The following is a 15,483-nucleotide window of genomic DNA, read 5'->3' as shown; positions in this document are numbered from 1 at the left end:
AACTCAGCCCTGCCCAGATCATGGCTCATATTTGGCTCAGTGTGGCCTTTGGCCAGCTAATGCACTAGGGAACCACTGCTCTTTTGGGAAGTGGAGCTAGAAACAGGGCTTTTAAAAGCACTGTACTTGCCAGTCTGGGACAGGCAGGTGTATGGCCAGAGAAGCTACCACGTGGGGGGCATGGTGTTAAGGGACTTGGTTCAGCGGAGCAGATGGACAAGACCTTCACTGAGCTTGTAGTAATAATACAGGGGTTTAGTGTCATGGCAGCGGGAGAAATCAGGAGGAGGCAGGTGTGTCTGTGATCTACTAGAAGGCTGGTTTATTTTTTTAAGATGGAGCAAACATTAGGTGAATGCAGGAGGTGCGTGAGCCTTCTGGATGAGAGTATCTGAGATGTGGGGGTGTGGCTGGCGAGTAGGGTCAGCAGATGGGGTGTCCTGAGGAAAGAAGGAATGGAAAAGGAGAGATAAGGGAAAAGATTGGTCAGAGGGGAAGGGGAGGAAGTGATTAAAGGAATGGCAGGGTTTAGGTGGACAGGGAGAGGGGAGAAGACATCTTCCCTCTGCCCCTTGCAAATCGAGGAACCTGTTGATCTCTGCTCTGCTTGCCCTTCACATGCACTGAGCTGTGGGGTGTCCCACATTGTTCTCTGCCTTTTGGTCATGCATTCAGCTTTTCAGGGGTTTAGGTCTCTCAGGGTAGGGTATATGAGGGCCTCTTTCCTCTACTTCCCAATTTCAGTGGGAACTGGAGGACCTCATTCATTATTCAGAGAAGGTCTGAACTTCTGGATTCTTTGGGGCCCTGTCATTGTGAACCCTTTTGGTTCCCCTTGCACGTGTCCCTGTCCCTTCCAGCATGTCCTGAACTTCTTGTTGGCCCCTGGAGGGATCTTGACAGTACTCCAGATTTAAACATCTGAAAAATGGGAAGGCACAAGCCATCCCTTTGTACTCAGGGAAATCTGGCTGAGCTACCAGCAATGAGGCCATCACCGAGGGAAACTGGATGGCTGGCTCCCAAATGCAGCTGGGGGGGTCTGCGCCAAGGGCAGATGAGCTGAGAGAAGTCATTGCAAAGGGGGCATGGGGTTGGAGCCGAACCTGATCTGAGGGGCAGCTGCAAAACTAAGGACATTTACAGCCTTCCTTGAGGCGCTGCCTGTGGGGAATATGTCTGTCTGCAGCACTGAAAACCTGTGTTGGATTCCATAAGGTACAACATGCTTTCCTTCAATTGCTGCATGAGGCTGTGGAGAGGGACCTGTCTGTCCCTTGCCGCTTCCCCTTGCTTTCCCTGCTTTTTGTCACAGCTCAGCCTCCAGTGCCTTGCACAGTGACCTTGGCTGTGGTCCACCTGCGTGGACCACTTACAACAAATGCCAGAGGAAAGGTGGCAGGGAGTGGTGGTGTACACCTGGTGGGGTTAGAGATAAGGGGGCTAGCATGTGTGTGTGTGGTGTCTACTGCTGTTTTGTTCATGACTTGGGGGTTTGCAGGAACTGCTGATTTGCTGAGCTCTCTGAGAAGGGCAGCAGCACCGTCCTGGGTCAGTGAACATGCAGTGTAGAGGATAGCCACATCCAGTTAGAAAGGGATGGCTGAGTTCTTGTGGGGACTGGGTGAGCAGAGCTTTTCTAGACAGGATGCAGCATTTCTTGCTCAGAAGCTTGTCTAGTTTCTTTTCTGTTCTTATTAGTCTTTCTAATAAATGCTATTGTCTCCCCTTTCAAACTTTGCCTTGCTTATATCCTTAGACTGTCATAGCTACAGCGCAGCCGCTGCTATGTGGATGAAGAAGGTAGCATCTTTGTCTTATTTCTTTTCTTTTATTCCAGGACATCTGCACAGGGGCAGAATTAAGGTAGTTTGGGTGCTTTGTTTGAGAATTGCAAATGTAATGCTGCATTTTTCATATTTCTAACATCTGAACATTTTTTTTTTTTAACCTTTAATTTTTTTGAAAATAAAATGCTCCTCTGTGAAGAATATGTGCTTGTAACCTTAACCTCACTTAACAGAGGTTTATATTGCATGATGGGAACATCTTACCATTTCAGTAATGTATTGGAGAGGCACAGAAGCCTTAGGGAAAATCACTGCCTCTCTCCTGCCCCAGCCGTGGCTCACACAAGTTCCCAAGGGGATGTTTGCTGCTGAGGTGTTGAGGGTGAGTGTGGGCAGCAACCTCCCACCTCTGGACATCAGGAAGCACTGAAGAGCAGGGAATTACTTGAGTAAAGACCGCTGAGTGAGTCTGATGGGGTTTTTGGGGACACATTGTTAGCACAATCTGGTCTGAGCACCCAATCTCTGACTCTCTTCCCAGCAGGACCTTGTGGGTTTTATCTTCTGCCATTTAAGATGCCTGAGCTTTTAGAGAGTGTATATGAGTAAGGAAACTTTTGGCTGGGATATTGAAGCTCCAAGGAGCAGAGAAGGCAGTGATCTCTGCCAAGTGCATTAGTAAGGAACATTAAAGAAAACACCAGGTGGTGGGTTGTAGAGAAATTGGATTATGTGCCCCTGGCCTTTAGTCCTGGCCACAGTGAATTCAGTAACTGCTCAGCCACAGGTTTTGTGTTGTTCCTGGTTACTGTACGTGCTTGCCAAACCCTGACAGTCAGTCTGGGCACTGGCCCTTAGAGTGTATTTCAGCTATTGGTGAACCGTTGGAGACTGGGAACAGAAATGAAAGGGCAAGAACTCTTCAGACCAGAATCCCTCCTCTTGGAAAACTGGCATACTTGTTTTTGTGATTTGATGGAGTTGTACAATATTGTTTTTACCAGGCTGTGCTCTGCTTGCCCCTGCAAGAGACTCTCCTTGGTGACTGGCTCTCTTTCTTCCTCATCACAGACTGCTCTATGGACCTGCAGTGCCTCCCAGCTCCTGTGGCCACCTCCATCCCTGTGAGCGAGGGGCTGGGCCCTTTGCCCTCTGACTCAGATGCAAAGGGCTTGCCTACCTCACTCCCTGCTGCCAGCTTGCTTCTGTCTCCAGACTGCGTGTCCTTGCCAGTGCCTGAGAGTGTGGAGGACTTCACAGATGGGGACATCATTGGGGAAGAACTGGACTCCCTCCTGGACTCGCTCGCTGAAGGGTCACCATACCCTCTAGTAAGAGTGGGTGCTGCATGGGTCCCCTGCTTCTTGTTCCAAATAGGTCGTTGGAGCGTGTGGATATGTGTGCTGCCTCTCTCCCTCTTTCTGTCATTCTTTCTTCCTAGCTCTTCCTCTGGCAAAACTCATTCCTTCCTTCTTTCCTTTATTTCTGCAACTGGCTTGTGAGTATCTTAGGAGCCCACCTCCAAGCCTGCTTTGCTCCTCAAAAGGTACCCAAGATAGCCTTCCCCTGCCATCATCTTCCCCTTGGCTTCTGGTGTCTATGGAGTTGAAGCAGGCCTGAAGGTAGAAATGAGTGTGCTGAAGCAGGAATGATGGGTATATTTTATACAGTGGGCATGCTCTAATCTCCTTGTATTATGTGCAGGCTGCATTCAGCCTAAGGTCTTTGAACAGGTCTGGGAGCTGCAGAGACAACCTGTATTCATACTTATGTTGGTTTTTAGTTGCCATTCTTGATGATACTATGTGAGCTAACTTGAGTCTGGAAGCTATATAAACATATTCATGCAGGATGCCTCTTGAGCCAAAAAGCTCTGATGAGAGGTGCCACAAGTAATGGTTGTTACCCTAACCTCGGTGCTGTGTGCACTCAGCTGCACCGCTTCTCAGCCTGAGCCGGTTTAAGTGCCCTGCGCAGGGCTGTGCCTTGCAGGCTGATGAGCTGGGGTAGTCTCCTCAGGGACCTTGGTCCAGACTGTGTGTGGTGTAGATAGACTGGAAGGTCTGTGGGAACTCTGCAGGTGGATGGAACTGCCAGGTACCCTTTTGCTTCAGATAATACAGCATGCACTTGAGTGGGAGTCTGTTGCTCTCTGTGTTCACTCATTCTCTGCTCCTCATTCCTAATGTGCTGTTTATCCTCTCCCTTCCCAATTCCCCAAAGTCTCTGGTCCAGGGCACTATTCCTACCAACCTGCCAACGGAGATGCCCCAGCTGATCCCTGTGTTTCCGGGGGGAACTCCGCTGCTGCCCCCAGTCGTGACAGCCAGCATCCCTGTCTCCACCCCCCTGCCACCTGCTTCTTTTGGCCTGGTGATGGATCCCACCAAGCAGCTCTCCTCCTCCTCTGTCCTGGATGCCTTCGAGGCCCCGCCAGGAGGAAGTGCCAGCTCCACCTTAGATTCACTGGATTCCCTGGATCTGCTCCCCTACACAGACTCACGGCTCGATACCCTGGACTCCTTTGGGACAAGCAGAGGGTCGCTGGATGCATTGGATTCCTTTGCTATTGGTAGGTGTGGGGCTGATGGGGTTTTGTGCTGCTTTAGCTGTGAACACATGCCATAATTATTTCCTTCAGTGCCAAGGACATCTGTCATATAGCTCTTGTCTGTCAGTGCTACAGAACAGGAGTATAAATGTAGGAGAGGGCAGGGAATTGTCTTGGGCAGAGCAGCTGAATATGTCTACCTCGAGTAATGAGAAAGGCTGTAGGTGTGTGATCCCAGAAAATCAGTATGTGCATGGTGTGAAATCTCAAGAGGAGAGAAACACAAAGATGTGTAATGATGAGCAATGATATCTTAACCTGGCTTGGTGTCCAGGAGGCCTCCATTGGCACAGTTTGCTAGACCATAACATGATTCCTTTATCCTCCCCAATATCTCTATGGCACTTTGGGCCAAATGAGAAAAATCCTGGTAATCGTTTTAGGTAATATAGGACCTCGTTGCACTGGGCAGAATGGTAGAGGCCAAGGTAGGTCTGTCCCATCTCTGGATTCAGGGCAGTGAGTGTCCTGTTGCATGGGGCACTGCACTCTCATGTCACAAGGAGCAAAGCTGTGGAGGATGGTGGGCAAAGAGTAAGTCCCTCCTGTCCCAGGAGGGAAGGCAGGCTTCTTCTTGGCTAACTTGTCCCCAGTATTGCAGTATGTTGGCAGCAAAAATATTTTGAGAAGAGCAGAAATTGGCAGGTCAGCACTTCAGCACTCAGATTCACCTCAGCATTGGGCTACTTTGGAGTTGCCGCCTTGGAAATGCCAGAACTCAGTAGCACAGAGTAGGGTTTGGGCGACAAGAAGGCCTTTCCTGGAGTTTTTCCAAGACTTAGGCAGGTGGTTTAGGGAAAAAGTATTAAAATGTTATGAAATAAATAAAGCAAATGGATTTAGTAAGCATTTGTTTTTCTTTTTGTGAGCAGAACTGCTCTGAAAGTGAAATTATTGGTTTTGTTTTGTGGGGCTCTTTTCCCCTTCTTTTGCCCAGAAGAAACTAGCCCTCAGGAACTGCGACACCTACCTGGCAGCCAAAAACCATCCCCCGTGGTGAGTGAGACGCTCCCCCGTGCTGATGTCCCAAGGTGCTCTGGAGCCAAGGTAGTAGTGACTTGGGTGATATAGGTAATTTGGGCCCCTCTTCTTAACCTGTCCCAGTGAGTTGCCTCCCACATTGTGGCAAGGCAGGTAAAGATTTCCCCAGAGTCAATAGGAAGATATTTGTTCCATCTTCATTTTTATTTGCAGCTCTGCATATTGCTAAGGTAAACATGGCGTGTGACCTAGGTTGTAGGGTCAACAGGAGATCATGGAGGCCAGTGTCCCATTACATCTGGCAGCTGCATAACACTGAAGGGTGGGGCAGAGCAAACCGGCATTGTCCTCAGACTACTGAGGTTCTTTGCTCCTCTCTGCCCCTGTCAGGAGGCTTTTCCAGATACACTGTTCTGCCACTCTCCCATGTCTCCAGTCCTGGAGAACAGGGGCAGGGTTATCTATGGTTAGCAAATTTGGAACAAGAATTATTCTTAAGTTCCTGCTATCTGCTAGCCCTGTTAACATCAATGTGAAGCAAACTCTCTGTCCTCAGATCTGCTCCCTAAAGACTCACTGATAAGCGTTTTGGTTTTTTCCCACGTTGGGATAGATAGACTTGATTTGAGAGTCTTCCAATGCAGAGTTGGTTGTGGTGAAAGAAATGGGAAGGAGTGAGGGGGGCATTTTGTTCTGTAGCTCGTGATAGAAAACTGAGGTCCCTCACCAAGGAAGAAAGAAGACTGTCTTTGAAATAAACATACCATATGGTTTCTTGGAAAAAATTGCATGCAGCTCTTTTGGAAATGTCATGTCAGATGTGAACATTTTGATGAGACAGAAAATGAGGAAGGTTTTTGAGAGACTGGAATGGGGCAGGGGGTTAGAGTGGTTTCTTACCCATGTGGTGGCAGAGCTGCAAAGAGGGGTATGTGTGCTTTTGCTCAGGTCAGTCTTGGTGGAGTGAGTCACCCAGCTGTGCCCAAGGTCACCGAGCACCTGCTGTCCCAGCCGGAACCAGTTATGCCCAACACAGCCCTGCTGGTGAAGAACCCCCTGGCATCTACTCATGTCTTCAAACAAGCCTGTCATGTCTGCTACCCCAAAACAGGTGATGCATTTGCTCTGCCACCCAGAGCACTGGCCCAGGCTAGGGTTTGCTTTTCCCTGGCTTGATGGGGTTATTCTCTCCTGCAGGGCCCAAAGCTGGCGATTACACCTATCGGGAGGGCTTGGAGCACAAGTGCAAGCGGGACATCCTGCTGGGCAGGCTGAAGAACTCAGAAGACAAGAGCTGGAAAAGGATCCGTCCTCGCCCAACGAAAACCAACTTTGTAGGATCCTATTACCTGTGCAAAGGTGATCTGGAGGGGATAGGGCTGTTGATGGTTGGGAAGGGTCTGTTCAGTTTGTGCCAGGGGAGTTTGGGAGGGGACTTCCAGTTGGTATTGCCTGCTGTCTTTTGGGTCTTCCTGTCCCATCAGTAGCCTATGGACTGGGAGGCTCAGTACAATGAAAGGCAATGAGCTCTCCTGTTGTGGAGAGCAGACCGCTTTTAAGTAGTGGACTAGAAGAACTGCAAAGGCATAGTGAGGTACCGCGCACAGCCAAGCGCTCAGAGCTGCCCTGTTGACATGGGCTTTGCTGAGAACGCTGCCTCCTGTACATGCGCGTGCGTGCATAAGTCCCACTCCACCCAAGCAGCTCCATGGCAGGGTTGTGGTTCTGCCTAGGGAAAAGCTCTCTCTGCCTGCCTCTCCAGCTCATCCCTCTAAAAGTGCAGGCAATGTGACCAGACTGGTCCCTGAGGCAACGTCATTACAAAGTACCTAATGAGGTGGGGAGATTGCAAGAGCCAAGATAACAGGGCTCCTTAGCGCTGGGCTGCTAGGAGAACTTAATCTGAATTGGCTGTAAAAGGGGTTGGTTAAATCATTGTCTGTCTCTGGCCAGGTGCTGAGATAAAGTAGACTCCATTTTGAGACAGTCTCCACAATAGGTTGCATTACTTTAGATTGTTGAGATTGTCACCATTTAGTAGTTTGCATAAACTTTTCTGAATGCCTTGGTATAGACAAACCTGGGGGGAGATGTCTTTTCTTTTTTTTAACTCTGTGTTTTCTTGCTTTCAGCTCCTTGTGAGGTGTGGGCAGTGGGAGGAGATGAGAGAGAGTTTAGATTCTGACTGGGCCGCCCTCCCTGTGTGGTGGTGTGTGCTGTTTGTTGCTTTGTAGATATGCTTAACAAGCAGGACTGTAAGTACGGGGATAACTGCACCTTCGCGTACCACCAGGAAGAGATCGACGTGTGGACGGAGGAGAGGAAGGGGACCCTCAATCGTGACCTCCTCTTTGACCCGCTAGGTGGGATCAAGCAGAGCAGCCTCACCATTGCCAAGCTCCTCAAGGAACATCAGGGCATCTTCACCTTCCTTTGTGAGGTACAGAGCTGGTGGGAGGGAGCAGGCACCCTTCATCATCTCCTCAGTATGTGTCTGGACCACTGACATGTTGATAGTTGCCATCATGGAAACATGGTAGGATGACTCACACAACTAGAGTGCTGCAATGGATGGCTATCAACTATTCAGGAAGGATAGGCAAGGAAGGAGAAGCAGTGGGGTAGCCCTCTATGTTAGGGAGTGTTTTGACTATCTAGACCTTGATGATGGTGATGATATGGTTGAGCGTTTATGGGTAAGAGTCAGCAGGAAGACCAAGAAAGTAGGTATCGTGGTGGGAGTCTGTTACAGACCACCCAACCAGGATGCAGAGCCAGACAAAATGTTCTATTAGCAGCTGGGATAAGTATCACAATTGCAAGCCCTTGTTCTCATGGGGAACTTTAACTTACCAGGTGTCTGCTGGAAATACAGTGGAGAGGTAACAGTCTAGGAGGTTCCTGGAGTGTGTGGAAGATAACTGCCTGACACAGCTGGTGAGAGAGCCTGTTAGGGAAGGCGCCCCGCTGGACCTGTTGTTTGTGAACAGAGAAGGACTTGTGGGTGATGTGATGGCTGGAGGCCGTCTTGGGCAGAGTGAGTTTTCAGTGCTTGGAGAAGTGTGGGTGGGGGTCAGCAGTACTGCTGCCTTAGAATTCCAGAGGGCAGACTCTGGCCCGTTTAAAAGCCTGATTGACAGAATCCCTTGGGAGGCAATCCTGAAGGGCAAAGGAGTCCAGGAAGGCTGGACGTTTTTCAGGAAGGAAATCTTAAAGGCGCAGGAGCAGGCCAGCCCCATGTGCCAGAAGACAAGCTGGTGGGGAAGACCAGCCTGGCTGAACAGAGAGCTTCTGCTGGAACTCAGGAAAAAAAGGAGAGTTTATGACCATTGGAAGAAGGGGCAGGCAACTCAGGGGGGCTACAGAAGTGTTGCGAGGTTATGCAGGGAGAAAATCAGAAGGGCCAAAACCCAACTAGAACTTAATCTGGCTACTGCTGTAAAAGGCAATTAAAAATGTTTCTCTAAATGTTAGCAACAGAAGGAGGGCTAAGGAGAATCTCCAGCCTTTATTGGATGCAGGAGCAAACGGTGACAAAGGATGAGGAAAAAGCTGAGGTATGTAATGCCTTCTTTGCCTCAGTCTTCAATAGTAAGACCAGTTGTTCTCTGGGTACTCGGCCCTCCGAGCTGGAAGATGGATGGTGAGCAGAATGAAGCCCCCATAATCCAAGGGGAAATGGTCAGCAACCTGCTACACCACTTAGGCACACACAGGTCTATGGGGCTGGATGGGATCTCCCTGAGGGTACTGAGGGAGCTGGTGGAAGCGCTCACCAAGCCGCTTTCCATCATTTATCAGCAGTCCTGGCTAACCAGGGAGGTCCCAGTCGAATGGAAGTTAGCAAATGAGACTCCCATCTACATAAAGGGCTGGAAGGAGGATCCAGGGAACTACAGGCCTGTCAGCCTGGCCTCAGTGCCATGGAAAGTTATGGAGCAGGTCATCTTGAGTGCCACCACGCGGCATGTATGGGACAACCAGGCAATTGGGCCCAGCCAGCATGGGTTTATGAAAGACAGGTCCTGCCTGACTAGCATAATCTCCTTCTGTGACAAAGTGACCCACTTAGTGGGTGAGGGAAAGGCTGTGGGTGTTGTCTGCGTAGGCCTTAGTAAAGCCTTTGACGCGGTTTCTCGCAGTATTCTCCTGGAGAAACTGGCTGGTCATGGCTTGGATGGGCCTGTGCTTTGCTGGGTAAAACACGGGCTGGACACCTGGGCATGAAGGGTGGAGGTGAATGGAGTTAAATGCAGTTGGCAGCCGGTCGCAAGTGGTGCTCCCCAGGGCTCAGAATCGGGGCAAGTTCTGTTTAATGTCTTTATCAATTATCTGGGTGAGGAGATCAAGTGCACCCTCAGTAAGTTTGCAGATGACACCAAGTTGGGGGTGAGGGTTGATCTGCTTGAGGCAAGGAAGGCTCTACAGAGGAATCCGAACAGGCTGAATCCATGGGCCAATTGTACAAGGTTCAACAGAGCCAAATGCTGGGTCCTGCACTTGGGTCACAACAACCCCACGCAGTGCTACAGGCTTGGGGAAGAGTGTTAGGAAAGGACCTGGGGGTGCTGGCTGACAGCTAGCCGAATGTGAGCTGGCATTGTGCCCCGGTGGCCAAGAAGGCCAGTAGCATCCTGGCTTGTATCCAAAGTAGTGTGGCCAGCAGGACAAGGGAAGTGATTGTCCCCCTGTACACTGGTGAGACCACACCTTGAATCCTGTGTTCAGTTTTGGGCCCCTCAATTCAAGAGGGACATATTGGTGCTGGAGCATGACCAGAGAAGGGCCACAAAGCTGGTGAAGTGTCTAGAGAACAAGCCTTGTGAGGAACAGCTGAGGGAACTGGGGTTGTTTAGACTGGAGAAAAGGAGGCTCAAGGGAGGCCTTATTGCTCTCTACAAGGTGTCAGTCTTTGCTCCCAGGTTACAAGTGGTAGGACAAGAGGAAATGGCCTGAAGTTGCACCAAGGGAGGTTTAGATTGGGTATTAGGAAAATTTTCTTCATTGAAAGGGTTGTCAGGCATTGGAACAGGCTGCCCAGGGAAGAGGTGGAGTCACCATCCCTGTAGGTATTTAGAAGATGTGTAGACGTGGTGCTTAGGGACATGGTTTGGTGGTGGACTTGGCAGTCCTGGGTTAACAGCTGGACTCGATGATCTTAAAGGTCTTTTCCAACCTAAACAATTCTATGATTCTGTATGTCCCAGCCAGTGCCCTGCTCCCAGAAGGGCAGTGAGCAGTGGATGCAACTGTGTAGGAGAAAGGAGAGGTAGTTTTCCTCCTTAGCCTTGCAGCTGAACCAGGTGTACACAGCCTCATGGGATCACCTGTCTCTTCCTCTGTCTTGACATGTTGCTTTGAATTGTAATTTAGCCCCAGCTACTTTAGAAATCAGAACCCCATAATGCAGTGAATTCCCACTTGATGTCTGTGCTGAGCCAGAGTTGGGGGTGAAGGATTGGCTCATATCATTTTAATGCTGTGCAGCAGAGTTCCCCGCACTGGCAGTACATGTAAAGAGACATGTTCTTTGCTGTGAACTGGCTGTTCTTTTATTTCTCCCCATCATTTCCCCCTTGTTCTTGCTCAGTTGACTAACTGGGAAAGAATATGTGGCTCTGACCAGTCTTTTTCCAACCACAATGGAAAATACCGTTGAGAATAAGCCAAAAAATGTTGTCCGGAAGCTTTTAAAAAAATGCACTTGCTTTATTTTAAAGCCCTACCGCAGAGTTTTCACCAGGCTTCTTCTAACTTTGAACATTAGAATAGGCTGGCTCTGGTTCTTCTTCTCATTCCAAGTGAAGTGGCTCTGGTTCACTGCTCTCTAAGATTTTCCCAGTATGCTAATTCTTCTCTTCTCAGATTTGCTTTGACAGCAAACCCCGGATTATCAGCAAAGGGACCAAGGACACACCATCTGTCTGCTCCAACCTTTCTGCCAAACACAGTTTCCATGACAACAAGTGAGTGAATTTTTTTTTGTGCTAATGGGAGCAGTCTCTCATAAGTCCACCCAGTTTAACTCCAGGGCCCCGGTCTCTTTCTTTCTTCCCCATGGGTTCTAATCATAGGGCAGCTCAATGCATGACAAATAGTACTGTGTGCTTCACCCTGCATGTTTGCTCCTGGGGCTGAGGGATTTCAGGCATCAGCAAAGCCCTTTGGAGTCAGCCTAATTTTTCCATTGACTTAATTTGCCTTTCAGTTTGGCCTTTACATAAAGGTCAAACCAAAGATTCTCTAGCTCAGGATCCTGCTTCTGACTGGCTGGTAATGAATGTTTGGGAAAACAAGTATAAGAAACATGTCAAGTACACAGTAATACAACCCCTTCTGGTTACTGGCAACCTGGGACTTAGGAACTTGCTGAGCCAGAGGAGCTGGTATCTTTGCTGCGTATTTTGAAATGTGTCTGATCTCTGAACTTAAGCAGAGCATCACCCATGGGCTGAGGAGATTGAAAATACCTACCTAGGGTTGATAGGGTGGGAGGGCAGGGGTCTGGTTTTCCCAGGGGGAGTCTGCCTCTCCCAGAGTTGATTTTCTGTGTCCTTTACCTGCCCAATCAAACGTCTGAAAGTCACATGTAAGGGGGAGGGGGTGAAGATTTGATCCTCTGGTGCTTCATATTTCTCTGGCCTGGCTGCAGGTGTCTGGTCCACATTGTACGTTCCACCTCCCTGAAATACTCCAAGATCCGCCAGTTCCAGGAGCACTTCCAGTTTGATGTGTGCCGACATGAGGTGCGTTATGGCTGCCTGCGTGAGGACAGCTGCCACTTTGCTCATAGTTTCATCGAGCTCAAGGTCTGGCTGCTGCAGCAATATTCAGGTGAGTGTGACTTGGTGCAGGACTTGTGATGTTTCACCAGTGTACCCAGGGCTAGTTGAGAGGGGAAGAGGGTGATCTGGCAGAACTGAGAAGTTGTCAGTCACTTGTGCATGTACTTAGTCTGACTCCTCAGGGACTCAGAAAAGAGGACCAAGGTGTTCTGTGAGATGACTTGTCCCTTGTCCCTTTAGATGTGCTATTGCAATTTGCAGACCAAGAAGCCTTTCCCTTGGGACCAGCTGCATAAGTTGAAATGATTATTAGGAAGGGCTGAACCCCCAGAGGTGTTCTGGTGTTTAAATCCTGTGCAACACCCTAAGTAGCAATTGGATGTCTGAGTGAGTGTCTGGTGCAGTAAGAATGGCAGCATGTGCAGGTGACAAAGCAGTTACATAAAGGAAGGCTGTGCATCTCCAGTTTCTCAAAACAAATTCACCAAAAATGGGAAATGGCAAGATACTTGGTGTCTCCCAAAAAGGCTTTTTTGACATGCCTCTGAAGAGGCTATTTGCAGAAATTAATATTCACATCACTCACGTAATGACACTGCCACATCTGGCACTTTCAGCCTCTCTCTCTCTCTCTCTCTCTGACATGTTGGAGGGTTTTTCTTGCTGTTCTCCTGTTAACTGAGTGGATGATGGTACACCCACAATGCTACCTACATCTTTTTTCACCACAGGTCTTGTTTAGTGCAGGATCTAGCCCAGTAATGGGAGTACTTTAGAGAAGAAACATGGATGATTATGGATGTTTCTCACCATTTTTTGATATAATTGGGGGCAACTTCTTTAATCTGTTGTTCAAGCTCTTGTCACTGTTGTTCAGTGCAGGCCTTGGCTTGGCTCATGAAAGACAGTGATGAACAAGTAGCACGCTGTGCCAACCATCTTCTGTTCTTCCCATTTGGCCTCACTTGTGGCTGCAGGAAATTAAAAATTTACACCACCAGAGATTCTAAGACAGCATGTTGCCTGTGAGCCATAGGCCATCATTGCTACCCTGCATGCTTGTGGTCTTGCCCATAGTACTCTGAGCACTCTAATATTCAAGCATCTTGCTCTTTTCCCCACCCCATGGTTGATTTATTTTTGTTGGTGATTTTTTTAGAAAAAGTTTCTTTGCTCCCTCCTTCCCTCTCTCTATTCCTCCCTTTTCAGCCTGTAGAAGACATCATTAGATTTTTGCTTCTTGCCTTCTTTACTTGAAGAAGTGATTTCCAGAGGGGAAGGTAGGGAGATGAAACAAGCCATTAGTTTAGCTGCAGAGGTGATCTTTAAGCCTGTGCTTATTCCCATCTTCTCCAACAATGGGAGAGCCATCACCTTTTTGGTTTTTTTCTGCAGGGCTGTATATATAAGCCTGCTTTCTGCATGAGTTTGCCTTTCTGGAGTGGTAGTTTATTACCTCTCTTAAGTGTAGCCCTCATTATGGAAACAGAGATGAAAGGTAGTCGTCTCCATTCTTTGGGAATGCTTTAGCTTTGGAGCAGAGAGTTTGATGTGGGCACCATTTGCTTGGCAAGAATAGGAAAGAGGCATCATTCCTAGCAGCTTGCATTTGAAACTGGTGGGCTGTTGCATTTCACAGCCATCTGAGCTTTTACAGAGCTTGTGGCTTTGTTCATGGGGATAAAGGATTGTATTAGTGGAGTAAAGGTTCCCAAGATCTGAAAATGTGGACAGGCAGGACTGTTTTCTTGTTCACTGTGCCTTTTCACAGACATATCTTGCTGTCTTCTTCCATCAGTGGAAATCACAGAGTCTTTGTCCTCACTAATGATGTTGCAAAAGAGGCCAAAATATTATAAGTGACCAGCACATGGGCCTTTTGGTTCACAGATCATCTCTTTGGGACAGATCATGCTTTGGAGAGCTGGTGTATTGGAAGACATCCTTTCATATTTGGGAGGTGTTTTTTTTTCACAACCACTATATTTCTACACCATATTGTTGAGTTAGTTCAGATTTCTGGGACTGGAAGTAGGCAGTCACTTGCAACAAATTTTGTTTGAAATTCAGTCTTTTGACAAGAGCTGTATATGTTTCTCCCATTGGACCTGTACCCTGAGGGTCACAGTGCAGAATGGAGAAGATGGGAGCTGCTTCAGCCCTTTCTTTGCCAGGTCCATTGCAGCATGTTAACTTTTTGCTGTGGCTTTCTCTAGCTTTATAGTTTTTTTGTCCTCAAAATACAGGTCAGTGCTGTGTCCAGTCCTAGAATACTTGGACACTGAAGAGGGAGTTGCAGTTTTTCTAACTCTCTTCTCTTGGCCAAAGCACGGTAGCTCAGTCCTGTCTCCTTTTGTTCCCAGGAATGACCCATGAAGATATTGTGCAGGAATCGAAGAAGTACTGGCAGCAGATGGAGGCACATGCCAGCAAACCAGCCAACAGCATGGTAAGTAAGGTGCATCTAGAGCTTGCAGCCCGATTTTGCTCCCAACTTTTCCAGCATTTTCTCTGTTTTCTTCCCACTGCTGTGCCTGACAGGTCTCATGCAGACCAGGCTGGCCATTGGGGAGGAGGACAGCTGAGAGCTTTCCTGGCTGCAGTGCTAGTGATGAACTTTGTGCCTTGTTTTGCAGCATTGTTACCTGCTCTGTTCAGTGGTGGGGTGAAGCCTCCAGAGCAGGGAGAGCAATGTCCAGAGAATGGTACTGCCTGCCACACCTTGCTAGTGAAATCGGAGACTTTGGGGACCATAGCCACACAGAATGGGGACCAAAGGTGTCCTGCTGCCCTTTAGTGGCCAAGGGACGATACGGCAGTTTGAAGGACTAAGAAATGACTCATGGCCCATAGGACTGCTCTAAACTCAGGAGCGCATGGAGCTTGCAACTCAGGTGCTCTTGAGGCTGGGCAGAGATCTTAGTGGAGCTTTGCCAGGAGGAGGCTGTGAGCTTTGCCTCTCTTTGTGCCACATGTCTCTCATTGTGAGAGAAGGTGCCTCTGGCTGCACCCTCCGAAACTGCTAAGACCTTTTTCTGGAGAGGTATGTCAGAAGCAAAGAGCGTCTTTTGGTCTGCTTTATTCCATCCTGTTGGCTACAAGTGGTGCTGCCTTATCCTTTTTTTAACCCCAAGAGGCTATTCTGTTCTGTAGGAGTGGAGCCCACACAGTGAGGACGATTCCCAGCCCAGCCTTGAGGTTGAACTAAAGCGGTTTTACCATTAGAACAGCGAGTATTTTGTTCTTTAATTACTTTCAGAAAATATGTCTGATGAGATGAGAAACTTCATGTCTCCTAGCAAGCTCTCAGATGTAG

At 48.6% G+C, this 15,483-nt stretch overlaps 1 protein-coding gene across 8 annotated transcripts in view; it reads left to right on the top strand.

The window, feature by feature from the left end:
• The window catches only part of ZC3H7B (zinc finger CCCH-type containing 7B), a 52,504-nt gene that overhangs the window by 21,264 nt on the left and 15,757 nt on the right, over nucleotides 1-15,483 (top strand). For 3 of the 8 annotated variants that reach the window (XM_037388051.1, XM_037388050.1, XM_037388053.1), the window contains exons 9-17: nucleotides 2,862-3,121; nucleotides 4,014-4,362; nucleotides 5,339-5,451; nucleotides 6,331-6,493; nucleotides 6,580-6,741; nucleotides 7,617-7,822; nucleotides 11,248-11,348; nucleotides 12,035-12,216; nucleotides 14,531-14,616. In XM_037388051.1, the coding sequence (XP_037243948.1) occupies nucleotides 2,862-3,121; nucleotides 4,014-4,362; nucleotides 5,339-5,451; nucleotides 6,331-6,493; nucleotides 6,580-6,741; nucleotides 7,617-7,822; nucleotides 11,248-11,348; nucleotides 12,035-12,216; nucleotides 14,531-14,616 (1,622 nt within the window). The remainder of the gene's footprint in view (nucleotides 1-2,861; nucleotides 3,122-4,013; nucleotides 4,363-5,338; nucleotides 5,452-6,330; nucleotides 6,494-6,579; nucleotides 6,742-7,616; nucleotides 7,823-11,247; nucleotides 11,349-12,034; nucleotides 12,217-14,530; nucleotides 14,617-15,483) is intronic. The other 5 variants (XM_037388054.1, XM_037388057.1, XM_037388056.1 and 2 more) reach the window with 4 other exon arrangements.

The sequence above is a fragment of the Falco rusticolus genome, chromosome 5, assembly GCF_015220075.1.
Source record: "Falco rusticolus isolate bFalRus1 chromosome 5, bFalRus1.pri, whole genome shotgun sequence".
NCBI lineage: Eukaryota > Metazoa > Chordata > Aves > Falconiformes > Falconidae > Falco > Falco rusticolus.
The sequence above is the reverse complement of the archived record's forward strand: the minus strand, read 5'-3'. Positions and strand labels throughout refer to the sequence as shown.